The sequence below is a fragment of the Paroedura picta genome, chromosome 15 (assembly GCF_049243985.1).
Source record: "Paroedura picta isolate Pp20150507F chromosome 15, Ppicta_v3.0, whole genome shotgun sequence".
Lineage (NCBI taxonomy): Eukaryota > Metazoa > Chordata > Lepidosauria > Squamata > Gekkonidae > Paroedura > Paroedura picta.
The window spans coordinates 17,377,571-17,396,917 of NC_135383.1; the positions used below are offsets into that span (position 1 = coordinate 17,377,571).

General features: G+C 50.4%; 1 protein-coding gene across 2 annotated transcripts; it reads right to left on the reverse strand.

Annotated features, from left to right (window-relative positions):
• Positions 1 to 431: 431 nt before the first annotated feature.
• Positions 432 to 15,999, reverse strand: NUFIP2 (nuclear FMR1 interacting protein 2). Of its 2 annotated transcripts, none has more exons than XM_077312685.1 (4): positions 15,270 to 15,999; positions 7,383 to 9,071; positions 3,529 to 3,561; positions 432 to 2,304 (listed from the first exon to the last, which is right to left on the reverse strand). In XM_077312685.1, the coding sequence occupies exons 1-4, from the start codon at positions 15,616 to 15,618 to the stop codon at positions 2,252 to 2,254; spliced, it is 2,124 nt and encodes a 707-aa protein (XP_077168800.1). In that variant the 5' UTR covers positions 15,619 to 15,999; the 3' UTR covers positions 432 to 2,251. The 2 variants fall into 2 exon arrangements, with proteins under 2 accessions (XP_077168800.1, XP_077168801.1); XM_077312686.1 differs by lacking the exon at positions 15,270 to 15,999 and adding an exon at positions 11,767 to 13,697.
• Positions 16,000 to 19,347: the final 3,348 nt, after the last annotated feature.

Below are 19,347 nucleotides of genomic sequence, written 5' to 3' on the forward strand. Positions count from 1 at the left end.
TTGTAGTCCATGGACATCTGGAGAGCCACAGTTTGGCCACCTCTGAAGAGGCCGGTTCTGAGCTACAGAATTCATGGCTTGGCTCTGCTGGGGCAAAGGGACTGGGAAAAGCAGCAACTCTGGGGCCAAACATCACAAGGCAGACCAACATGGAGCCGGGATCTACCACCTGCAAGCTGCTGAGGGGCAGCCTCACTCTTGTGTGCCTTGTCTCTCCATCAACCCCACCCTACCCCCCAAGTTCCACTTCAGTCGTTGGGCAAGATATAACACACACGTTCTCTATAAAGGTTCCATGTACACTCAGATTTCCAGACCAAATAAAAACTTTTTCTAAGTGGCCAAGCACTCTGGAGAAAAGGGGGCGTCGTGTGTGGTGGGTGACCCATCAACTTTTTTTTGACACTGCTAAAGGAAAAAAAACCTAAGTCTTTAAAAGGGCTCCAAGTGAAGGTTTATTTTTTTTTTTTTGCCAGGAGCAACTTTAAGAGAAGCAAATAAAGTTTTTAAAAGGCATGTTAAGGACACACACAAAAAAATTTAAAACAGTGGCAGCACAGATGTCTGGGGGTGGGTATGGGGGGGAGAGAGAAGAAAAATCAGGTCATTCGCCTCCCAACAGAACAGTGGGACCCCAAAAAGGGACACCATGAACCAAAACACAAGTTCTGCTGCAGATGCCTGCCCGGTCAAGCTCGGGAAGGGGGAGGGATCCCAGAGTACGGAGGTAATGGCGGCTTCTCCCAAATCCCGAGAGGGACGCGGCCGCCTGCCTCTTTGCAGCCTTTCCCAAGAGAAAGCTTCCGGGCACTCCGCACTCCAAGGAGGCTTTCGTCTTGCCGAGCCCCACTGCTGGCTCCTCGTGCCCTTGATTGGCGTTTCTTTTTACAAGTTATTTTTCTGCTTCCAGGCTAGCCTCCCACCCCCACCCCCAATTCTGCTCTTGTGATGGTTTCTTATTGTGACGCGGGAGCGGAGAATAATAATAATCATAATCGTAACAATAATATACAGTGTTAATAAGCTAGAATGGCTGTCAGAGTCAGACCGAAAGAGGGATTCGGCTTGAGGCGGGGGGGGGGGGGGGATCGAAGGCAGATTGGCAAGGGGAGAAAACGGGAGAGCACTGGCTTTTGCTTTGCTTTTTTTTTTTTTTAATTAATTTCCAAGTAGAACAAAGGTTTGCGGGCGGGGAAAGGGGGCATGTGCGCGTTACCTATGAAGTTAGCAAAAACGCAGCGTCCTCCCTGTTTTCAGCTTCCCGGCAGAGAATGAAACAGAACAAAGCCAGCCAAGTGTTAAGAGACAGAAGAAAAATACCAAATACCTACAAGCTGAACAGATTTTCGCTTGCTCCAATGGATATGGCATAAAATCATGGGAGCGGGGCTATTATTCCCCCTACCCTTTAAAAAAATATCCCGGATGCCTTCATGAAACATACTAGGATCTAGAGTTTTGGACAAGACCTGTCAAGATGACACGTTTCTCCCAGAAGTGCAATGGCCTGCCACGCCAGCCTTGCGGATTCCAGAACCACAGAGTGACCATTCCCCGGAGAGGGAAGAAGACACACGTGAGGTTTTAAGACATCCCTCCGTTGACAGGGGGAGCGGCAGAGAGAAGAACCCTGCGATGCTCAGGTTCCCCCCCTCCCCAGCCTTCTTCGGCAGGATTCAAGTAAAACTGGAGGGGGGGGAGGGAAAGAGGCGGTCAGCAGCATGGCAAGAGAGAAGGGGAGAGGCAAGAGGCCAAGGGCTCCCCCACCCCCCTGTAGTTCCTCATTGGTAGTATCTTCAAGATGGCTGCAGAGTCCCAGCCAGAGCTGAAGAACCCTCCCATGCAGATGGCCGGAGCCAGAAGGGAGGGCTGAGCCTGTGTCCAGTTGGAGTTCAGGTCCACTCTTGGAACGGAGAGAAAGAAGGGGGAAAAAAAAACCCAAAAAAGGCAAGGAGAGGAGAAAGTGAAAATTCCGAACAAGAAGTTTAAATAATCCCATAATGCAAGTCTCTACCATTCCTTGTGAAGTCTCCTCATGCCCAGAGGCCCTTTTTTAAATTTTTTAAAATAACTATATATATATATATATTTTATATATATATTTGTATATATTATCCTGCAATTCTAGTTCTGATTCCCCTGCCGTGCCAGACAGTTCCGAAAGGAGCACCGAAGCAGCTGCCGCCCGGCCTCGGAGGACAGTGTGCCTTCGCCACCAGAGGCCCACTTGGGTAGCGTCTCCTTGCTCGCCTCACTGGTCAGGGTGATCCATGGCTTCACCATAAGTGATTATCCTTTTGGGATCTGCAAGAGAGGAGCACAGACCTGGGTTGAGCTACAAGTTAAAGTACAAGAAGACCTGCAGCCCCATGTGGGCTTCGTACAGAGCTGCTGCTGCTGCAGGCGCTTTGCATTTCCCTTCTTGGATTTCACCCGTGGCAGAAAGAACCACCTGGTTTTAGGATTCAGCCCACGGCACCCATCCGTGGCCTTCTCACAAACGGAACCCAGAACCCCTACATCAGCCTTCCTCAACTTTATTATCATTGAGAAACCCCTGAAACATCCTTCAGGGTTCAAGAAACCCAAGAAGTGGTGCGATCGTGCAGAGTAAAATTGGGAAACGTAGCTGTGTACATGCCCACCTGGGGCCCCTCCCCTTTCCTTCCCACCCTCTCTAGGCCCATCACTGGTCATTTGGGGGGAGGGGGGGAGAGTCAACATTACCATATCACTCAATAAACAGTTAATGGATTTTTAAAATATATTTCTAAAATTTCACTCCCACCCATTCAGGAAACCCTTCCAGGGCTGTCAAGAAACCCCCGTGGTTTTATGAAACACTCATTGAGAAAGCCTACCCTACGTTCATCGCAGCTTCTTCTATATGGGGCTGGTCTTGAGGGTGAGCATACACTGCTGCCGCTCAACTCCAGATGGGAGAACAAGTGACAAGAACCCATTTTTTTTAATCGGGAAACTGATATGGATGCCAGTTTGTTTTCTGGATGAATTCAAGATGCTGTTCACTGACAGTCACAGCTGGGACCCAGTCCTCAGGGACCCGCATGCCAACAGGAGCTCCCCTACGGCAGCATGATCTGTGCATCAGGCCCAAGACTGGCACCGACAGGTCGTATGGAGCTGGGCCCTCCCCAGCTTTGCCTCTCCTTGGGAAAGAGATGTACAGATCCTTTTCCTTCCCAGTCTTTTTCTGCACGGGATGCAAATTCTCCACCACCACCCCCTACACGTTCACCTGTCCAGGTCTGCCTGGCAGTGGTTTTGTTTCCTATCAGGCCACTTTGTGGTGTTATGAACTCGGGTGTTTTAGAAGCAGTTACAATTTGGGCTGGGGAGAGATGCTGCGTAGCCATGAAAAGTTTAATGAAGGACACGCAGCTACTCACATGCTACAGGAGAGCCGCGAGGATCAAATAAAATGAGATCCTCCTGTAACCACCCACTAAACTCCACGGCTCATTACTGGCACATAAGACACAGAACTGAAAGGTTGAAGTTCCTTACCTTGCTTTTGCAAATTACAAAGAGTTTCCATTTCTGTGGAAGAAAAAAGTGGGGGAGATGTCAATATTTTATCCAGCGCACCACGGCAAGCCTGTACAAATTTCAAATTTGAGGACTGCTGTTAAGCCGACCGACTAAAGACATTTCCCAAGGGTCAGTGCACTCAAAGAGATCCTGCGGTATAATACAGGGACCGCACAAGCCAGGACTCTCGCTTATCATCAGATTGTATTTAAATCATGTGTGCGTTTCCTAAATGCTATACAATGCTCATAGGCACAGGGCTCTGCCCTCAGGGGTACAGTATAAATGTACAGAAAAGGAAGAAGGGAATGGGAAAAGAAACAAACCCAACCTGTAAAACAGAAATGGTCGAGAAATCTAAAAATTATTAGCATAAAAATACAGTCACATTTTATTGCAGACTGCTGAACCAGGCCAATTAAAAACATTACAGCCGCAGTTATACAAAAGCCCTTTGGGTCACACATACAGTATCAGAAAAATTAACAAAATGACCTTAAGCTAGTGACCCGACACCTTTCAGTTCAATGGGATCTTCTTCAGAGGTCAATTATCAACCAACACATTATCAATTATCAACCAACATATGCATAAATACAATATGCCTATAAAAATCTTTTTAGAGACAGGGAGATAAAACAGGTCTGTACTATAGTGAAGTGCCACATAGTTGATTTCACCTCGGTCCAGGAGAGGTTTACAGAATAATTCTGTTTTTAAGGAAATCAATCTGGTCAACATGAATTCTTCACATTCATAGGCTTTCTCAAGACTGGGGTTTCTTGAAATGGGTGTGTGTTAATTTTTTACATGTAGATTTAAACTAAATTGGTTAATCGGGGGATATGACCATATATGGTCATGTCAACCCACCCCTCCCAAATATCCAGTGATGGGTCTGGAGGGGATGGGAAGGGGAGGGGTCCTAGGTGAGTGTGCTTCCAGCTATGCTTCCAAACCATATTTTGCACGATTCTGCCAGTTTCTTGAAGCCTGAAGAATTTCAAAGGTTTCTCAACACTAAAAATGTTGAGAAAGACCCAGGATATTTATTGACACTTCACGACAATGCATACCTATGAAGAAGATCTAATTGGATCGAAACTCGTCAGGTCGTTATGCTAAGCTGGTTTTGTTATCTGTGACATATTTGCTGACATTGCCTGTGTTATCCAAAGGGCTTTTGCATATTTTCTGCTGCCATTTTAATTTTTACAATTTGTTTTTTATGTTTTGACCACTCGGTAGAGGGGCAGTCTCAAAATCCTGTAAATAAATAAACAAACAAGCAAACAAAACTGGCCCGGTATAAAGGTTAACAGATCCACGAGGACTGGGCAGCAGATACCCAAACGCTAAAACATTGTCAAATGTTTCCATATCTATATACTGCTCTTGCTCTTCTTCTTTGGAAGATTTTAAGCAGAAGCTAGATAGTCATCTGACAGAAATGCTGATTTTATGAACTTGGGCAGATTGTGAGTGGCTGGGCAGGAAGGGATGTGCCAGTGTTTGTCTCTTGTGGCCCTTCCTTGCATACCCAGGGAATTGCTGATGGCCACGGTAGGGTGGTAGGTGAATTTCCTCCAGGCCAGGCTGGATTCTGGAGATTTTTGGTAGGGAGGCATGAAATTGGGGTCACTGTGAGTGGGCAGGTAGCTGTGAGTTCCTGCATTGTGCAAGGAGTTGGATGGGATGACCCTGGAGGTCCCTTCCAACTCCATGATTCCACGGCTCTATAATTCTATGCTAATGATACTGGAACCTTCATTGTGCCATCAATCAACATGAGGGACAGAGTACCAAGAGCTCCAAGACCCCAACCAAGGACCGCAAGGGAAAAGCTGCCCTGACGATTCACAAGCACTGCCCAGAACTCTCATGAATCTTTCCCCAGCCCTCTGATAATCCTGACGGTCTGGAATTTCTTTCATAAAGACGAGCACCGGGACCTATGAGGCCAAACTCTGATTACCAAGTTCCACCACTGCAAATATGGGACATAAAGAAGATACAGCAGAATCTTCCTACTTTGATAAAGTTGCCATCACAGGGCTAGGGGGGAGGGGGGAGTGCACCCCTACCTGAAAAGAATTTCATGGGGCAGGATAAAAAACAAACAACCTGAGATTCAGTAGTGAAAGCCTAAAGGCAGGAGCAGAATCCAGGCTTCAAAGACGGGGAAAGCCCTCCTTCCCTGATTTTAGCCAAATAAATAGATTGGTGGTGGCTGTGCTGCCGAGGCAGAGGGCTCGCTGCTAGGCGCATCTGAGAACGAACACCTGGGAGGAAGGCAGACAAGCCTGGATGAGGATCGCGGGCCGAGCCTCAGGGGCATATACCTTGGAGCACCCCTCTCTGCCAGCCTCAGCGCTGCGACACGCCAAGAAATCAGCTCAAAGCCGGTGTGCAGAGGTGACAGCGGCATCCGCAAAGCACTGAATCCACAACTTGTCTCTCCGTCCTGACCTAGTTGGCCACTGAAGCACAGCGGTGCCAGGCAGGCCTGCCTGCTCTCGTTTCCCAGGCTGCTCTCCTGCCACTTGACATCAAGCAAAGAGGCAGGAATCCAGCAGCGGGGCTGGCATCCTGAAAGACCCCCCCCCCCCCCACCATCAGCACCCTCTTGCCGTGGAAACCGGCCCCTTCCGGCCAAACCTGCATATCTTCCTCTCCCTGCTGCTGTTCCCGGCAGCCACCAAGCCCTGTCACCCTGTGGCTGGGAACCATCGGAACGGACCCTAGTCTAGTGGTTTCTGAGCTGCATTCCAGGGAGGCTTATCCAAGGATTCTCAACAAAGGGATCAGTCATGGCGCACAAGTTTTTTCCGAAAAGAGGTTGGCTGCTACTCCTGAACTTCCTCCACAATGCTGAGTCTTTTTTTTTTTTGGGGGGGGGGGAGGGGCTTTGTCATGTGCGAATTTCTGGGAGTTGAGCACATGCTGCAGAGAGGATCCCAGAACCTAGCACAGTGGTCCTCCGCGGACAGGTGGGTAGGAGAACACTTCACTAAAGGTGGCCAATTTGTCAGTGATTCCTCGTGAGCAAGGACCATGATGGAAGGAAACACTGCAGTGGAGCATCAGGTGATTGGCTATAGTTTTGTGGCTGAAGAGGTCCTTGAGGGGAAGTGTCAAAACTACATCTTTGGGAGGAGGATTAGAAATATCAAGCTTTGGAAGAGCAACACAAGCTTCCTGGGACTTTTCGGCGAAGACCCTGACTCCAAGTAGGCCAGACATGCAGCTGCCGATAAAACATACAAGGGTGTGGAGAGAGAGTAAAGCAAAGGCCTTTTGGATGCAAAGTAACCAAGGCAGATATCACCTTCCCTTTGGGAGACAGCTAAGTGTTCTGTACCCATGGCCAGAGGAAAAACCAATGGCAAGCAAGAAAGCCCTGGGGAGGAGCAAACACTCCCCCCTACCCGCAAAAGGAACTTGGCATGCTGCCACACAGACATCACCCTCAGTGCAGCCCCACTGAAGCCAGGAAGCTCCCTGGAAAAGTTACCCAGCCCGGCAGTGGCGTTCCAGCATCCGAAGTGTTCCTATTATTCTTTCAACTAGAGAAGCTGAGGGTTGGACCCAGAGCCTTTGGCACATAAAGCAAATTTGAGCTACAGCCCTTTCCTTCCCTCCAACATCTGCCCCATACAATTCAACAGTTGAATTTGTGTTTGATTTGTCAGCATTACCAGGACAACTGGGAACGGGAGGGGGGGGGAGACGACAGGACAGCAGGGCTGCCAAGCCTTAAGCATGAAACCCTACTGGAGGGTAATATTTCGAAGTGGCCAAAGCACACCGTAAGGAAACAAAGCCATTACCTTGAGTGTGATATAGAACGGCTGCCCTCAGGTCAAAATCACCCCAGCTCTCTTTCCTTTCTAGGCCTCTCTGGTACCTCTGCTCTTTGGTGGAGGCTAACAAACCGTTCGTAGGGGAGGCCAGCTGATGCTCTACATGATAGTCCTTGGAGAGAAAGATAAATGCCCCACTGGCTTGGTGGGACTCCAACAAAAAACCACCCTCCTTGCCAGCCGTCCCGAGGAGCTGCGGACTAGTCCGTTTGTCCAGCTCATAAGCCTTGGGGAACGCAGGTGGGTCGGGTTCCGCGGGAGCTGCGTCAGCAACCTGCGGAGCCAAAGCGGCAGGGCATCCCCCCTGAAATGTCACCTCCTCGGATTTGCCGTCCCCCAGTTTCCTAGCCGTGGTCTCCGGACCTGCATTGGGCTCATTTATAAACGATAAACCCCACTGGTTCTGGAAGATGTCACCAAGGCTCTGTTGGTTTGCCTGGAACGACGGTTCAGCCGGCGTGGCGTTGAGGAGAGCGGCTTGCATATTTGAAGGGTAGATAAAAAGACTCGATTTCTTCTGCTCCCCGGCCGAGGTCATACCCGCCTCTTGGGGTACTAACTCGGAAGAGGCCAGCAAAAGGGCACTAGCAGCGGGCACGAGCAGCGACTGGCTCACTGCAGAACACGCGCTGCGATCGGCCCCGGCTAAAAGCGGCCCATTGGAAAAGCTAGCAGAAGTAACGGATTTCATAGCGGACATGGGGACTTGAGAAAGGCGGCTGGAGGGCTGGACTTCAGCGGCAGACGATGAACACAAGGAGGAAGAGGAGGAGGAGGATGAAGAGGAAGAGGATGACGACAAAGACGGGGCTTGTGCAGCTTTGTTGAGGTTCTCTTTTACTTTGCTTGCATAACTGATCTTAGGGACAATTTTTGCACTGCTATTGTCCACCGGGAAAACCGGGGGCGGTTTAAACAGAGTCCAAGAATCCTCCTTGGAAGCGGCTGCTGACACCGGTTTCCCCTTGAGCCGCTCCTCAAACTTTTTGCTGGGGACCCCGACCTTAGCATCAGAGTTCTTGCGCTGTACATCCCCGACACTCGGCTTCCCCCGGCCTGCCCCCATGGACCCCGCCTCACACTTCCAAGGGAGTTTCATGCCGTCGACTCTGCTCCCCTTCGTGTCAACGCAGTCGGATTTGAAACCTTCGGAGTCCTGCTTTAAGGCTGAGGTGGTGACCATGGGCTCGTGGAGCGTTTTCTCCTGCACCAGATTCAGGTTCTCGCAGCCCTTGGCACTGTTGCGCCTACCTTTCCGCTTCTTGGGAGTGGTGTAGCCGCTTTCGGATCCGCTCCCGTCGTTGTCTAGCCCTTTGCTGATATAACCATTGGTGATATAGCTGCAGCTGCTCGTGACGACCCCGTTGGGAACAGAGAGCACCTCGCCTTTTTCAGAGGGCTGGTTCTCTCGCGCTTTGTTCTCGTAGAATTTCTCATTCCTTCTGTCCATGCCTGCCTTTGGAATGAAATTCTTGGGTTTGAGTCCAGCTTTTCCAAAGGTGCCGCCCTTCACCGCCTGCCTGAGCGCGAGGTTAGTCTCTCCAGGTTGCTGGCTACCGTTGGGAACCCTGGAAACGAGGCTGGCTGATTCCACTGAGTTCAGACCTTTTACGGATACTTCTCTTTCCCCGACATTCCCATTGAGCTCGCTGTGGCCTGCAGAAAGCAAAACAAGAGGGTGAGTTCTCCGCAGCACACTTCTCAGTCCCACATATAAAAGTGCCGCAGGGCGGCTGTTTTTTTATATTTGTCTGGGACTCTCGTATCTTCAGGATAATCTCTCTCAGTGCCTCCACGCCCCCCCCAAAAAAGAGCACTAAGATCTAGTGACCAGAATTTGCTCGGGGACCCCGGCCCTAAAGAGGTGAAATTGGCCTCAACCAGGGTCAGGGCTTTTTCAGTGGGATGCTCAGATAACGTAGAGAAGATGCTGGCCTCCAAGTCTGAAAGTCCATCTTCAGGCAACATCTCATGGACTCCACTGGCACACAAACACGCACCCCCCCCCCCCCGAAGAAGAATAAGAATAAGAAGAGTTGGTTCTTATATGCCGCTTTTCCCTACCCGAAGGAGGCTCAAAGCGGCTTACAGTCGCCTTCCCATTCCTCTCCCCACAACAGACACCCTGTGGGGTGGGTGAGGCTGAGAGAGCACTGATATCACTGCCCAGTCAGAACAATTTTATCAGCGCCGTGGCGAGCCCAAGGTTACCCAGCTGGTTGCATGTGGGGGAGCGCAGAATCGAACCCGGCATGCCAGATTAGAAGTCCGCACTCCTAACCACTACACCAAACTGGAAGAACTCCATCTTACTGCTGTATGCAAGAAGAGGTGGCAATAGGTTTTTACAATTAGATGAGCTGATTTTAAAACTAAATTTTAGATTTTCAAAGTGAATTACATGCAACTAGTGCTTCGTTGTAAGTCACCCTGAGCCCTCCGAGGAATGATGGGGTAGAAATCTAAAAGATAAAAGGTATAAAGTAGCATGGCAGGCATTTTACCACCTCCGCCAAACCAAGCAACTCGCGCCCTACCTGGCCTTGATTCGGAAACTACAGCTGGTCCAAAAATGCAGTGGCCAGGGTCCTCACAGCAACACCATGGAGGACTCACATTCAACCCACTCCATCAACTACAGTGGTTGCCAGTTGAATTCCAGATCAGGCTAAAGGTTCTGGCCTTTAAGGCCATGCACAATCAGGGCCCAGTGTACCTGAGGGACCGCCTCCCTGCCTATGCCCCACAAAGAGCTTTACGCTCCACTGCCACCAACCGGCTAATGATCCCTGGCCCTAAAGAAGCCCACATGACCTCGACCAGGGCCACAGCCTTCTCTGTCCTGGTCCCCACCTGGTGGAATGAGCTCCCAGAGGAGATCAGGGCCCTGACAGAGCTGAAACAGTTCTGCAGGACCTGCAAAAGGGATCTCTTCCATCAGGGACTTAGTTGAGACCAGATGACCAGCAACATCTACAGGGCCCCTGCTTCATCCTTCCCAGAAATCCACCCATGTGTTCTGCTCTGGACCTGTTTGCATCGTTATACTCTGTTATAGTATAATGTTAATATTATTATTATGAAAAACTAAGTTCCATGTACTGTTTCCTGCGTTTTATGTAAACCGCCCTGACCCTCAGGGGAGGGATGTATATAAGTACAATAAATAAATAAATAAACAAACAATATTTTCCTTATCTGCTCAAACAATTTCATTTGGGAAATCCTGAAAAAGGCACATTAACACTCACTGCCCCCCCCCCCAATATCACGGCAGGAGGAAGAAACGTCCTTCTAAAAAATATTAAGTGATGGCACCTGAAATAGCCAGGCAGTGTGATGCTTTTGCTCTTGGGACTATTTAGCCACACACTTCAAAGACATGGGGAGGAAAGACACACCTGCTGGGTTTTAAGCTGTCCTGAAGGAACTCCTGGCTGAACCAACATTTGAACTTGAGGCCTACAGTCTCACCAAAGAACATACCCACCTCACCACTTTCCTACAGAAGGAATACTTTGGGGGGAAATTTCCACGAAGGAACGTATTTTAATTTAGCTCTAAACCAAACTCTTGCCCAAGCAGCCAGGATCTGCCAGTACCCACTAGCTTGGATGAGGCCACTCCATCCAAATATTGCATGTTCCAGCACATTAACCATAAAAACTCAAAGAGTCTGACGTAAACCCATACTACGTCCAGAAGTCTAATGGACACAGTACAAGAAAATGCACAGGATGACGCCTGAGGTATTTCCAATTCTTGGTCTCCAATGAGAAAAATATGGAAAATATTGAAATTTAGCTTGTCAAGGAAAGACTTTAAATGCATTCTTCTCAACATTCAGCTTTCCATGACCTGGGAGTTATTTTGCATAAAGAAGCCCCACCCCTTACCTGTCTAACTAGGTATAGTCCAGACACAGGCTTGCCATCTCCTCAACAACACGGACCAAAAGAACTGGTACAAAAATTTCATGTATCAGAAGTTGAGAGACTCCTTTCTTTAAAAGCCAGAGCATCAGCAGTTCTTCATGCCCGCCCTTCAGAGCCAGCTGCAAAACCTCCACTCAAGCCAGAAGAGAACCACCATGAGATTCAATAACATTCTGACATATACTGGGTTCAGTAAAGTGGGATAGATCAACAGAATACCCCCATTTCTGAACACCACTTCACCAAGAAGAAAAGAGCCAGCAGGCCTCTGGAGGGCAGCAGAGGAAGATACCTGCTTGTTGGGCATTGCAAAACTTGTGCACAGACCCAGGTCCCAATCAAAAAGAACAAGAGCATTCCAAGTCTAAAGAAAACCACCAGCATAGCACTGTCCAGGTAACAGCCATTGCACTAACCATGTAACATCACTCCACCCAATCCATGTGAATGATCCTCACAAAAATGAAGCTTGATCAAATAAACTCAGAAAGTCTTGTTGTTCGGCTGGAAGGGGAGGGCGGCTTCTTACTTGTTTCTATTATTTTCACAACTTTGGCCATCATCTTTGCAAATGTATCTCCACATGGGGGTTGCAAGCCTTCCCCCCTTTTGAACAGACCGAAGGCAAAGTTTCCAAGAACACCAATATGCCTTTTGAGGCACCTGCATAGCTCACCCGTTTTCTATGGCAAGTGACAACGGACAAAGTAGTACTTTAATAGCTTACTTTAGCTGCTTCTACGCTTTCTACCTTCAGGGAATCCCTTCCAACTGTTCTTAAGTGAGGAACCCCTGTGCACAACATCAGTATGCTGCAGAATATTCAGGGGCATTTTCTACAGCACTGCTGGGTCTCACATAAACTGAGAGCACAGCTTTAAATACACTCAGTATTCCCTTTAGCTGCACATTGCATGGGAAGATCAGCAGGAATCGGCAAGCTCGTCCAGCATGCCTGATCTTTTCACTCCAGGGAAGAAGCCTCCAAGATGTCACTGGCCTACATCAAATACTTTCTGGTTAATACAAGTAAGGGGGCAGCAGAGTTAGGTCTAAACTTGGAAACAGGGAAAGGTCTCTACTCCAAAATGCACCAGGAAACAGCAAAGACAATGTGTCAAGTCAGCACATACTGTCAATTCAACAAAAAAGTTCATGTTTTCCCCAAAACAGTAAAAAAAAAAAAAAAAAACGTCTTCGTTTTGACAAATCCAGGTACAGCGGCATCAATGATTTCTGTATATAAGCAGTAGGCAAAAAGGGACATCTTACGGGATCATTTTTACATCAATAGGTTAGCATGAACACTTCCAAATGTTACTGAACAGAGTAGAAGTCCTGCAAACATCTTAGCCTCTGTGTGGGTACCAACTTGCCTAAATGTCCCACCAAAATATTTACTTTTCTTCCATTTTTTTCCAGATTTTCCCATCTCCATGCCTAGCACAAGCAATCTCAATGGAAGCAGGAAACTGAATCAGTTCTCCCCCCACCCCTAATTTGTCTCTTCACTTCCTGAAATTTATTCAGAGACACAGATGCACACTTAATTAGAAGAGACATCAAAGTCACAGATTTATCACCTTCATCTCGATATCAATGGCATAACCTGGTCACCAGAGAAAAGGATCTTGCTATTTTACGATTCATGCTCCAGAATTTACTTTTTTATGCCTTGCTTAGTATTCTACTGTTTTATTCAGTTCATGAAAATTGCTTGCCAGCAAGGGAGAGCTGGGCAAGCGTCATCCATCTTTGTTGCTTAATTATGGCCAGATGTCTGGCCCACCCAAGATCCAAAGGCCAAACTATGACCTTTGGCAAATGTCTTCATCGTAATGATCCGAATGGAAACAGGCTCCATATTTCAACAGCTTTAGAGTTTTAAAAAGTCTCAAAATTAAGTAAAATTCTCCACATTATTGACTATGTGCCTACAAGAAAGGTGTGGACATCAGCGGCCAACATATTTCGCCACTGTTGTGAACACAGGATGCTGGCCCACATCAAATAGGGAATAATCTCAAGTACTGAAACCAGAAAGCTGGCCCACCTAGACCAGTAACACATCTGCAACCAAAAAACAGCTCTCCAAGGCCTCAGTGCCTTCTGACCCGCTTACCAAGTCTCTTCTAAGTAGTCTTACCAGGGTATGCCTTTGAGCCGTATGGAAGGGCAGTATAAAAATCTAATAAATAGATAAAATTAAGACTTTCTCCATGCAAACTCATGCTCATGTACCTAACCTGGTTCTAAAAAAGCCCACTAGGGGCTTTTTAAGACCCATACTAATTCTTTCTTGCCCAGTGGCTGCCACAGAAATATAGGCTGAGCCACAGTACCACTTGATACACAAACTTCAGCACCCACCTATGATCTGGAGCCTCCAGCTGACTTTCTTAGGGAGGCCTATTTTTAGGCTGATTCCGGATCAAAGCACATTTATAGCTAAAAGAGAGCTGGAAAAAATGTTTTCCTAGAATATCCTACCTGCAAAATGGAGTGCAAAAGAAAAAAAGGGGGAAGGGGAGGCGAGGTTGGACACAGAGTAGCAAAACCAACCCCCAAATTTGCTGCTACATCCCACTCGCCTTAGGCTTCTGACCCCGCTGCACAGCTCCCCAAAAAACCGAGGAAATAACCCTCAAAACATACCACCCCTTTTTACCCCACCAGCGTTTGTCCCAAAGGCCTTGCCCCACAGGTAACCCATAAGCTCCTGCCACTGAGACCATCCATCCACTGGTCTAGCCAGTGCTCTTATAGGGGTTCCAACCCTAAAACTGCAGTGTGTGTGTGGGGGGGGGGGGAGAGATCCCACTATTTCTACCTTGGTCCCCACTTTCATGTCATACTTTTTACACTGGGGGAGGAGGCTTGCTCTGGGGGGCAGCCCCAAAGCTCCAAAACAGCTGCGGGAGGCCTGCTTCACTCCTGAAGACCACAGCTCTGCGTCCTACTATTGCTTTTTAAGTTTTTTTTTTTTGAGGGGGGGGGGTTAACAGTGATTAACAGCTCTCCCCAAATTTCTCCCTTTCTAACTTAATTCATAAGCCCTTGGGCCAAGAAGTGGGCCATTCTTCCCCCCACCCCCCAGGAATAACAAAATAAAAGGCCGGGGAGCGGCGCCCCACTTGCACCCCCTTGGAGCTGCTCCTCCAATCTTGAGGGGGGGGTCTCCTGCCCAGACGGAAGCCCCCCACCCTCACCCCCCCACCCCCCGCGGCCTGGAAGAAGAAGGCCCTTTCCCGCCGCCGCCGCCGCCTGAGGAGAAAGGAGGGCCCGGCTCCGTCGGGCGGCCAGGCCAAGCCGGGGCGGTGGCCAGCCGGGGGAGCCGCTTGAGCCGCCGTCGGGCCCGGCCGCCTCTTCTCCCGCCCAACATGGCGGCGGCAGGAGGAGGAAGCGGCCCCGGAGAAGGTTCCAGCGGGCCGGGAAGGACGAGGGCCGGCCCCACGCACGAGCCACGCCGGCCAGGGGAGGAACGGGAAGGAAGGGAAGGTCAGGCCGGCCTAGGCCGCGCCCGCAGCCCCCGGCCCAGCCCGCCAGACCCCCGCCCCGCCGCCGCCACGTTATGCCGGATCCACGTCCGCTGCCCCCCCCCCCCTCTCCTTCCCAGAGACCTATTTCGGGCAGACCCGAGGCCGGCCTTCCCCCCCCCCCCGCGCCCCAGCAACCATTTTCGGGATTCCCCCCCCCCCTTCACTCCCGCGCGCACACGCGGCCGACCCCGGGGAAAGCGCCCGCAAAGCAGGCAGCGCCCGTCGCCCACTCGGGCCGTGCAAACTTGCCAAGCCGGGCCTGGGCGGTGGGGGGGAGTGAGGGTGGCGGCGCCCATCTCCCCCCCCCCTCGGCCGCCCCCACGCCCAGAGGGTCCCGATCCGCCGCCGCCCCGCTCCTCGCTCCTTCCCCCAGCGCGGACCTGTTTTCTTCCTGGGCGCCGCTTCCTGCTGCTGCTGCTGCTGCGGGAGGCCGCCTGGAGGTGCCGCCGGTGCCGCCTGTGCCGCGGGGGGCTTGGGGGGCTCATGTTTCAGGGCTTGCAGGGGCGGCTTCTGCGGCGGGGCCTTGCCGGGGCTGCCGTCGGCCGAGTACTGGTGGTGGTTGTGGTTGTAGTAGTAGAAGGACTGGTGGTGGTGGTGGTGATGGTGGTGGTGATGGTGGGGAGGAGGGTGGTGGTGGTGGTGGTGGTGCGGCGGCTGCGGCTGGGGCGGCTGCTGCTGCTGCTGCTGTTGGGGCGGCGGCGGCGCTGGCGGGCCGGGCTGCTCCTCCATTGAGAGGGGACGGGGCCTCCTGCGGGCTGCGGCTGCTCAGCTCCCGCCCAGCCGGCCCTCTCCTCCGCGGCGGCGGCGGCGGCGTCCTCTTCCTCCTCCTGCTGCTGCTGCTCCTGCTGCCGCTGCCGCTGCTGCGCGTCGTGGCGGGCTGCACCGCGGCCGTTCCCGGGACGCGCACTCAGCCGGCGCCCGCCCGTCGCCCCCTCCTCTTCCTCCTCCTCCTCCGCTGCTGCTGCTGCTGCTGCTGGGCGGCCGGCCGGAGCGGGGCAGGCGAGCGGACTGGCAGGCCGGCTCCAGCCATCCAGGGGCTTCCGGCCCGGCTCGCCCCGCCCCTGCTCCCGCGCCCGCTCCGCCCGGGCTGGGCCCAGCCGAGCCGAGCCAACGTCAGCACTTCCCCGGCTGGCGCGGCGGGGGCGCCTCCAAACGCCCCGCCCCCGCCGGGGGCTGCCCGCCTCTCCCCCCCCCCCAAATCCCACTCCACCCTCCCCCCCCCGGGGCATGCACGCCCGCCCGCCGGCCTGTCGCCGCTGCTCGGGGGATCTGCTCCGAGACCCACTGGACACCCTTCCTGTTGCAATTTCTCTCTCTCTCTCTCTTGTTTTTTTTTTAACGAAAGTGTTTGGTTTTCACTCTTTCATTTTTGCGTCCGAAAACGGCCGGGGAGAAATGAAACCGGCGGGAGGTCACCGCGCCGCCTGGATCCCGACGAAGTCTGCTGCTGCCCCGGGAGTCTTCCAGATGGGGCAGCCGGATCGACTCAGCTGGACGGACCCTGCTGCCCCGCTTAACCCCCCCCCCCCCCGTGCAGCCCTGGCTACAGCTTCTGCCCCCCCCCCCCAGCTTTTCCCGCTGTAAGGACACTGGGGGTGACACCCCTTTCCACTATGGGGGGCTTCTCTGCCCCCAGGCTGACTGCTCCCACCACAGTTGTATCTTGCTTGGGCCCCACAAATCCTTCACCCACTCCTGGGCCTAGGACAGGGTGGGAATGGAGATGGGGGCCTTTGAACGCATGGTTAGGCAGTTCTGAGATGCTCTGGGGTAACGCAGGAGAGTTGGTTTTTACAACCCACTTTTCACTCCCCAAATGGCTTACAAATATCTTCCTCTCGCCACAACAAACACCCTGGGAGGTGAGTGAGGCTGAAAGAGCTCTAAGAGAACTGCGAATGGCCTGAGATCACCCGGCTGGCTGCATGTGGAGGAGGAAGGTGGAATCAAACCTGACTCTTCCATATCAGAAGCCAATTCTGCCACACTCCCTGCCCAAAATTCAGGCAATGACATTTTTGGAGTCCAAGCAAGGGGATCCCACTTTGCAGGAATGAAGAAAAATAAGAGTTGGTTCTTATATGCCGCTTTCCCCTACCCGAAGGAGGCTCAAAGCGGCTTACAGTCGCCTTCCCATTCCTCTCCCCACAACAGACACCCTGTGGGGTGGGGGAGGCTGAGAGAGCCCTGATATCACTGCTCCGTCAGAACAGCTTTATCAGTGCCGTGGCGAGCCCAAGGTCACCCAGCTGGCTGCATGTGGGGGAGCGCAGAATCAAACCCGGCATGCCAGATTAGAAGTCCGCACTCCTAACCACTACACCAAACTGGCTCTCTGGGACTTACATCAGCAGGGGAGGGAAGGCACTTGTACCAGTCTCCAAGCGTGCCCACACACCCACTGCCAGATCCCAAGAGACAGACTGGGCATCTCTGGATCAGGACAAGAAAAAAAGGGCACAGAGGGTGCCCCCTGCCTTTTCACCCTGCTTTTGTTCTCAAGAGATTTCATTTCAAGCCTCTGACCCCAAGCCCCTGAACCCCTCTAGTACAAGAAAACTATCACCCTTCCTTTAGGGTGCCACAAGTCTCCTTGTTCGCATCTGCCCGTTTGCAGTTGTTTCTGTTTCAATATAGCCCTGCCCTTGCCTACCTTTGACTTGGCAGTTCTCTGCTCAGGGATCAGGTCTGCTCTTTGTCAAAATTGGCTCGAGGGCTTTTAGCCCTGTACTGGAGCATGACGGACCCACATTTAGGTGGTGGAGCAAACTTGTCAGTCACTCTTGGGCCGTAGCAGGAGTGACTACTTCTGCACAGGGGGAAATTCCCCATTTTGATCCCGCTGCCATTGTAAATGCAGAGGCATTTGAAGTAGCATGGAGGTTCCACATAGGTGAAGCATGCTATTTCTGTTTCCAGGGAACAGTAGTTGTATTAGTACTGTTAATTTAAAATCTGTTACCAATGGGGTGAAAGTAGCACCAGATGTGAGCAGGGAGACCTTCCTCAGCAGCTTTGGGGTGATCTTTTAGGAAAGATCACAGTGGACAACCCAGCAGGTAGATGATGGAGGAACAACATGACAGGCAGATCTGGGTCTTTGTTTATTTGGAAGACACACAGGTAGGCCTCAAATTGCACAGGTTAGATTGGGGACAAAAATGTGTCTTTCAAATGTTAACCCAGCTAGTTGATGTTTTATATTTATTTATTTTTTAATTTATATATATATATATTTTATACTGCCCTTCCCTACGGCTCTGGGCGGTTTACATAAATGTTTACATAAATGTTAACAGATTTCACTTAGATTCAAGTAGGTAGACGTGTTGGTCTGAAGTAGCACAACAAAATTTGAGTCCGATGGCACCTTTAAGACCAACAAAGATTTATTCAAGGTGTCAGCTTTTAAGTGCATGAACGCTTCCTCGGACAATGGAACTGAGTACAGATATAAGGGAAAAGTAAATTAGTAGCAAATTAGTAACGTCCAAATTATGCAGTATGATAATTCTTTGCCAAAAAAGCTAATCAGTCCTTTGAGTTAAGTTGTAGTTCACAAAAAAACATTGGAGAAATAAAAATGTCAAGGTTAGTAATTAATGGGATGAGACAGCGGGGACAAGCAACTAGTCTCTTAATTTTCTTTTTACAACTGGGAAAGTGTCTACCATTAATTCTGAACCCAAAGAACTAATAAGTAATTGAATTCTACGGCCTTCTTAAACAACCTTTGTCAATATCCCTTTACAAATGTAATATCCCATACTGAAGTTTTAAAAAGGTAACCACTGAACAGGACTACATTTGAAATACTCCAGAGGGGAACTTTAATTTGTGAGATCCATTTTAACCTTTAAATGTTTGAGGGTACCAGTGTTAATAGGAATAAGACACAAATGACATCATTATGAATGAATCCTTCCAGGAATACTTACACTCTTGAGATACTCCCTTGTAGATCTCGAGAAACATACTCCGGGTATATCCCCTAAAAATTCTGGTATTAATTCTGACAGGCTGAAAGCTGTTTTGATTTGATCTATTGTGAAGAACTCACCGTTAACCCTGAGGTAGCACACTTAGTAAAACCCAGTGGTTTTGAAGCAGTTTTAATCATTTTAATAATGTTAACAATTTAAAACTTGTTATCATATTAATTGATGTGCATGTATTTAATTTGTTCTCCTTGATGTTACCCACCTGAGATTGAGAAAGGTGGGATATGATGATGTCATCGGCGATTGTATAGGGAAGTCTTCGCCATGCGCCCCTGTCTCTGACTGCTTCTTTCAGTTGTTCCATGGTCATCCCTGTATCGGCTTTGATCGTGTCGAGCCAGCGGATCCTTTGGCCACCACGTTTCCTTTTGCCGCTGACCATGCTGAGCATTAATGATTTTTCTAGCGAGTTTGATTGCATGATGTGTCCAAAGTAAGTGAGCTTTAGCCATAATAT

What these genes read in the sequence shown, in the direction of transcription:
- NUFIP2 (XM_077312685.1), bottom strand. Translation starts at nt 15,618, where the DNA reads ATGGAGGAGCAGCCCGGCCCGCCAGCGCCGCCGCCGCCCCAACAGCAG. An exon ending in GGCGCCCAGGAAGAAAACAG is followed by an intron (nt 9,072 to 15,269) that starts GTCCGCGCTGGG and finishes TGCTTTCTGCAG; the next exon opens with GCCACAGCGAGCTCAATGGG. An exon ending in TTGTAATTTGCAAAAGCAAG is followed by an intron (nt 2,305 to 3,528) that starts GTAAGGAACTTC and finishes CCTCTCTTGCAG; the next exon opens with ATCCCAAAAGGATAATCACT.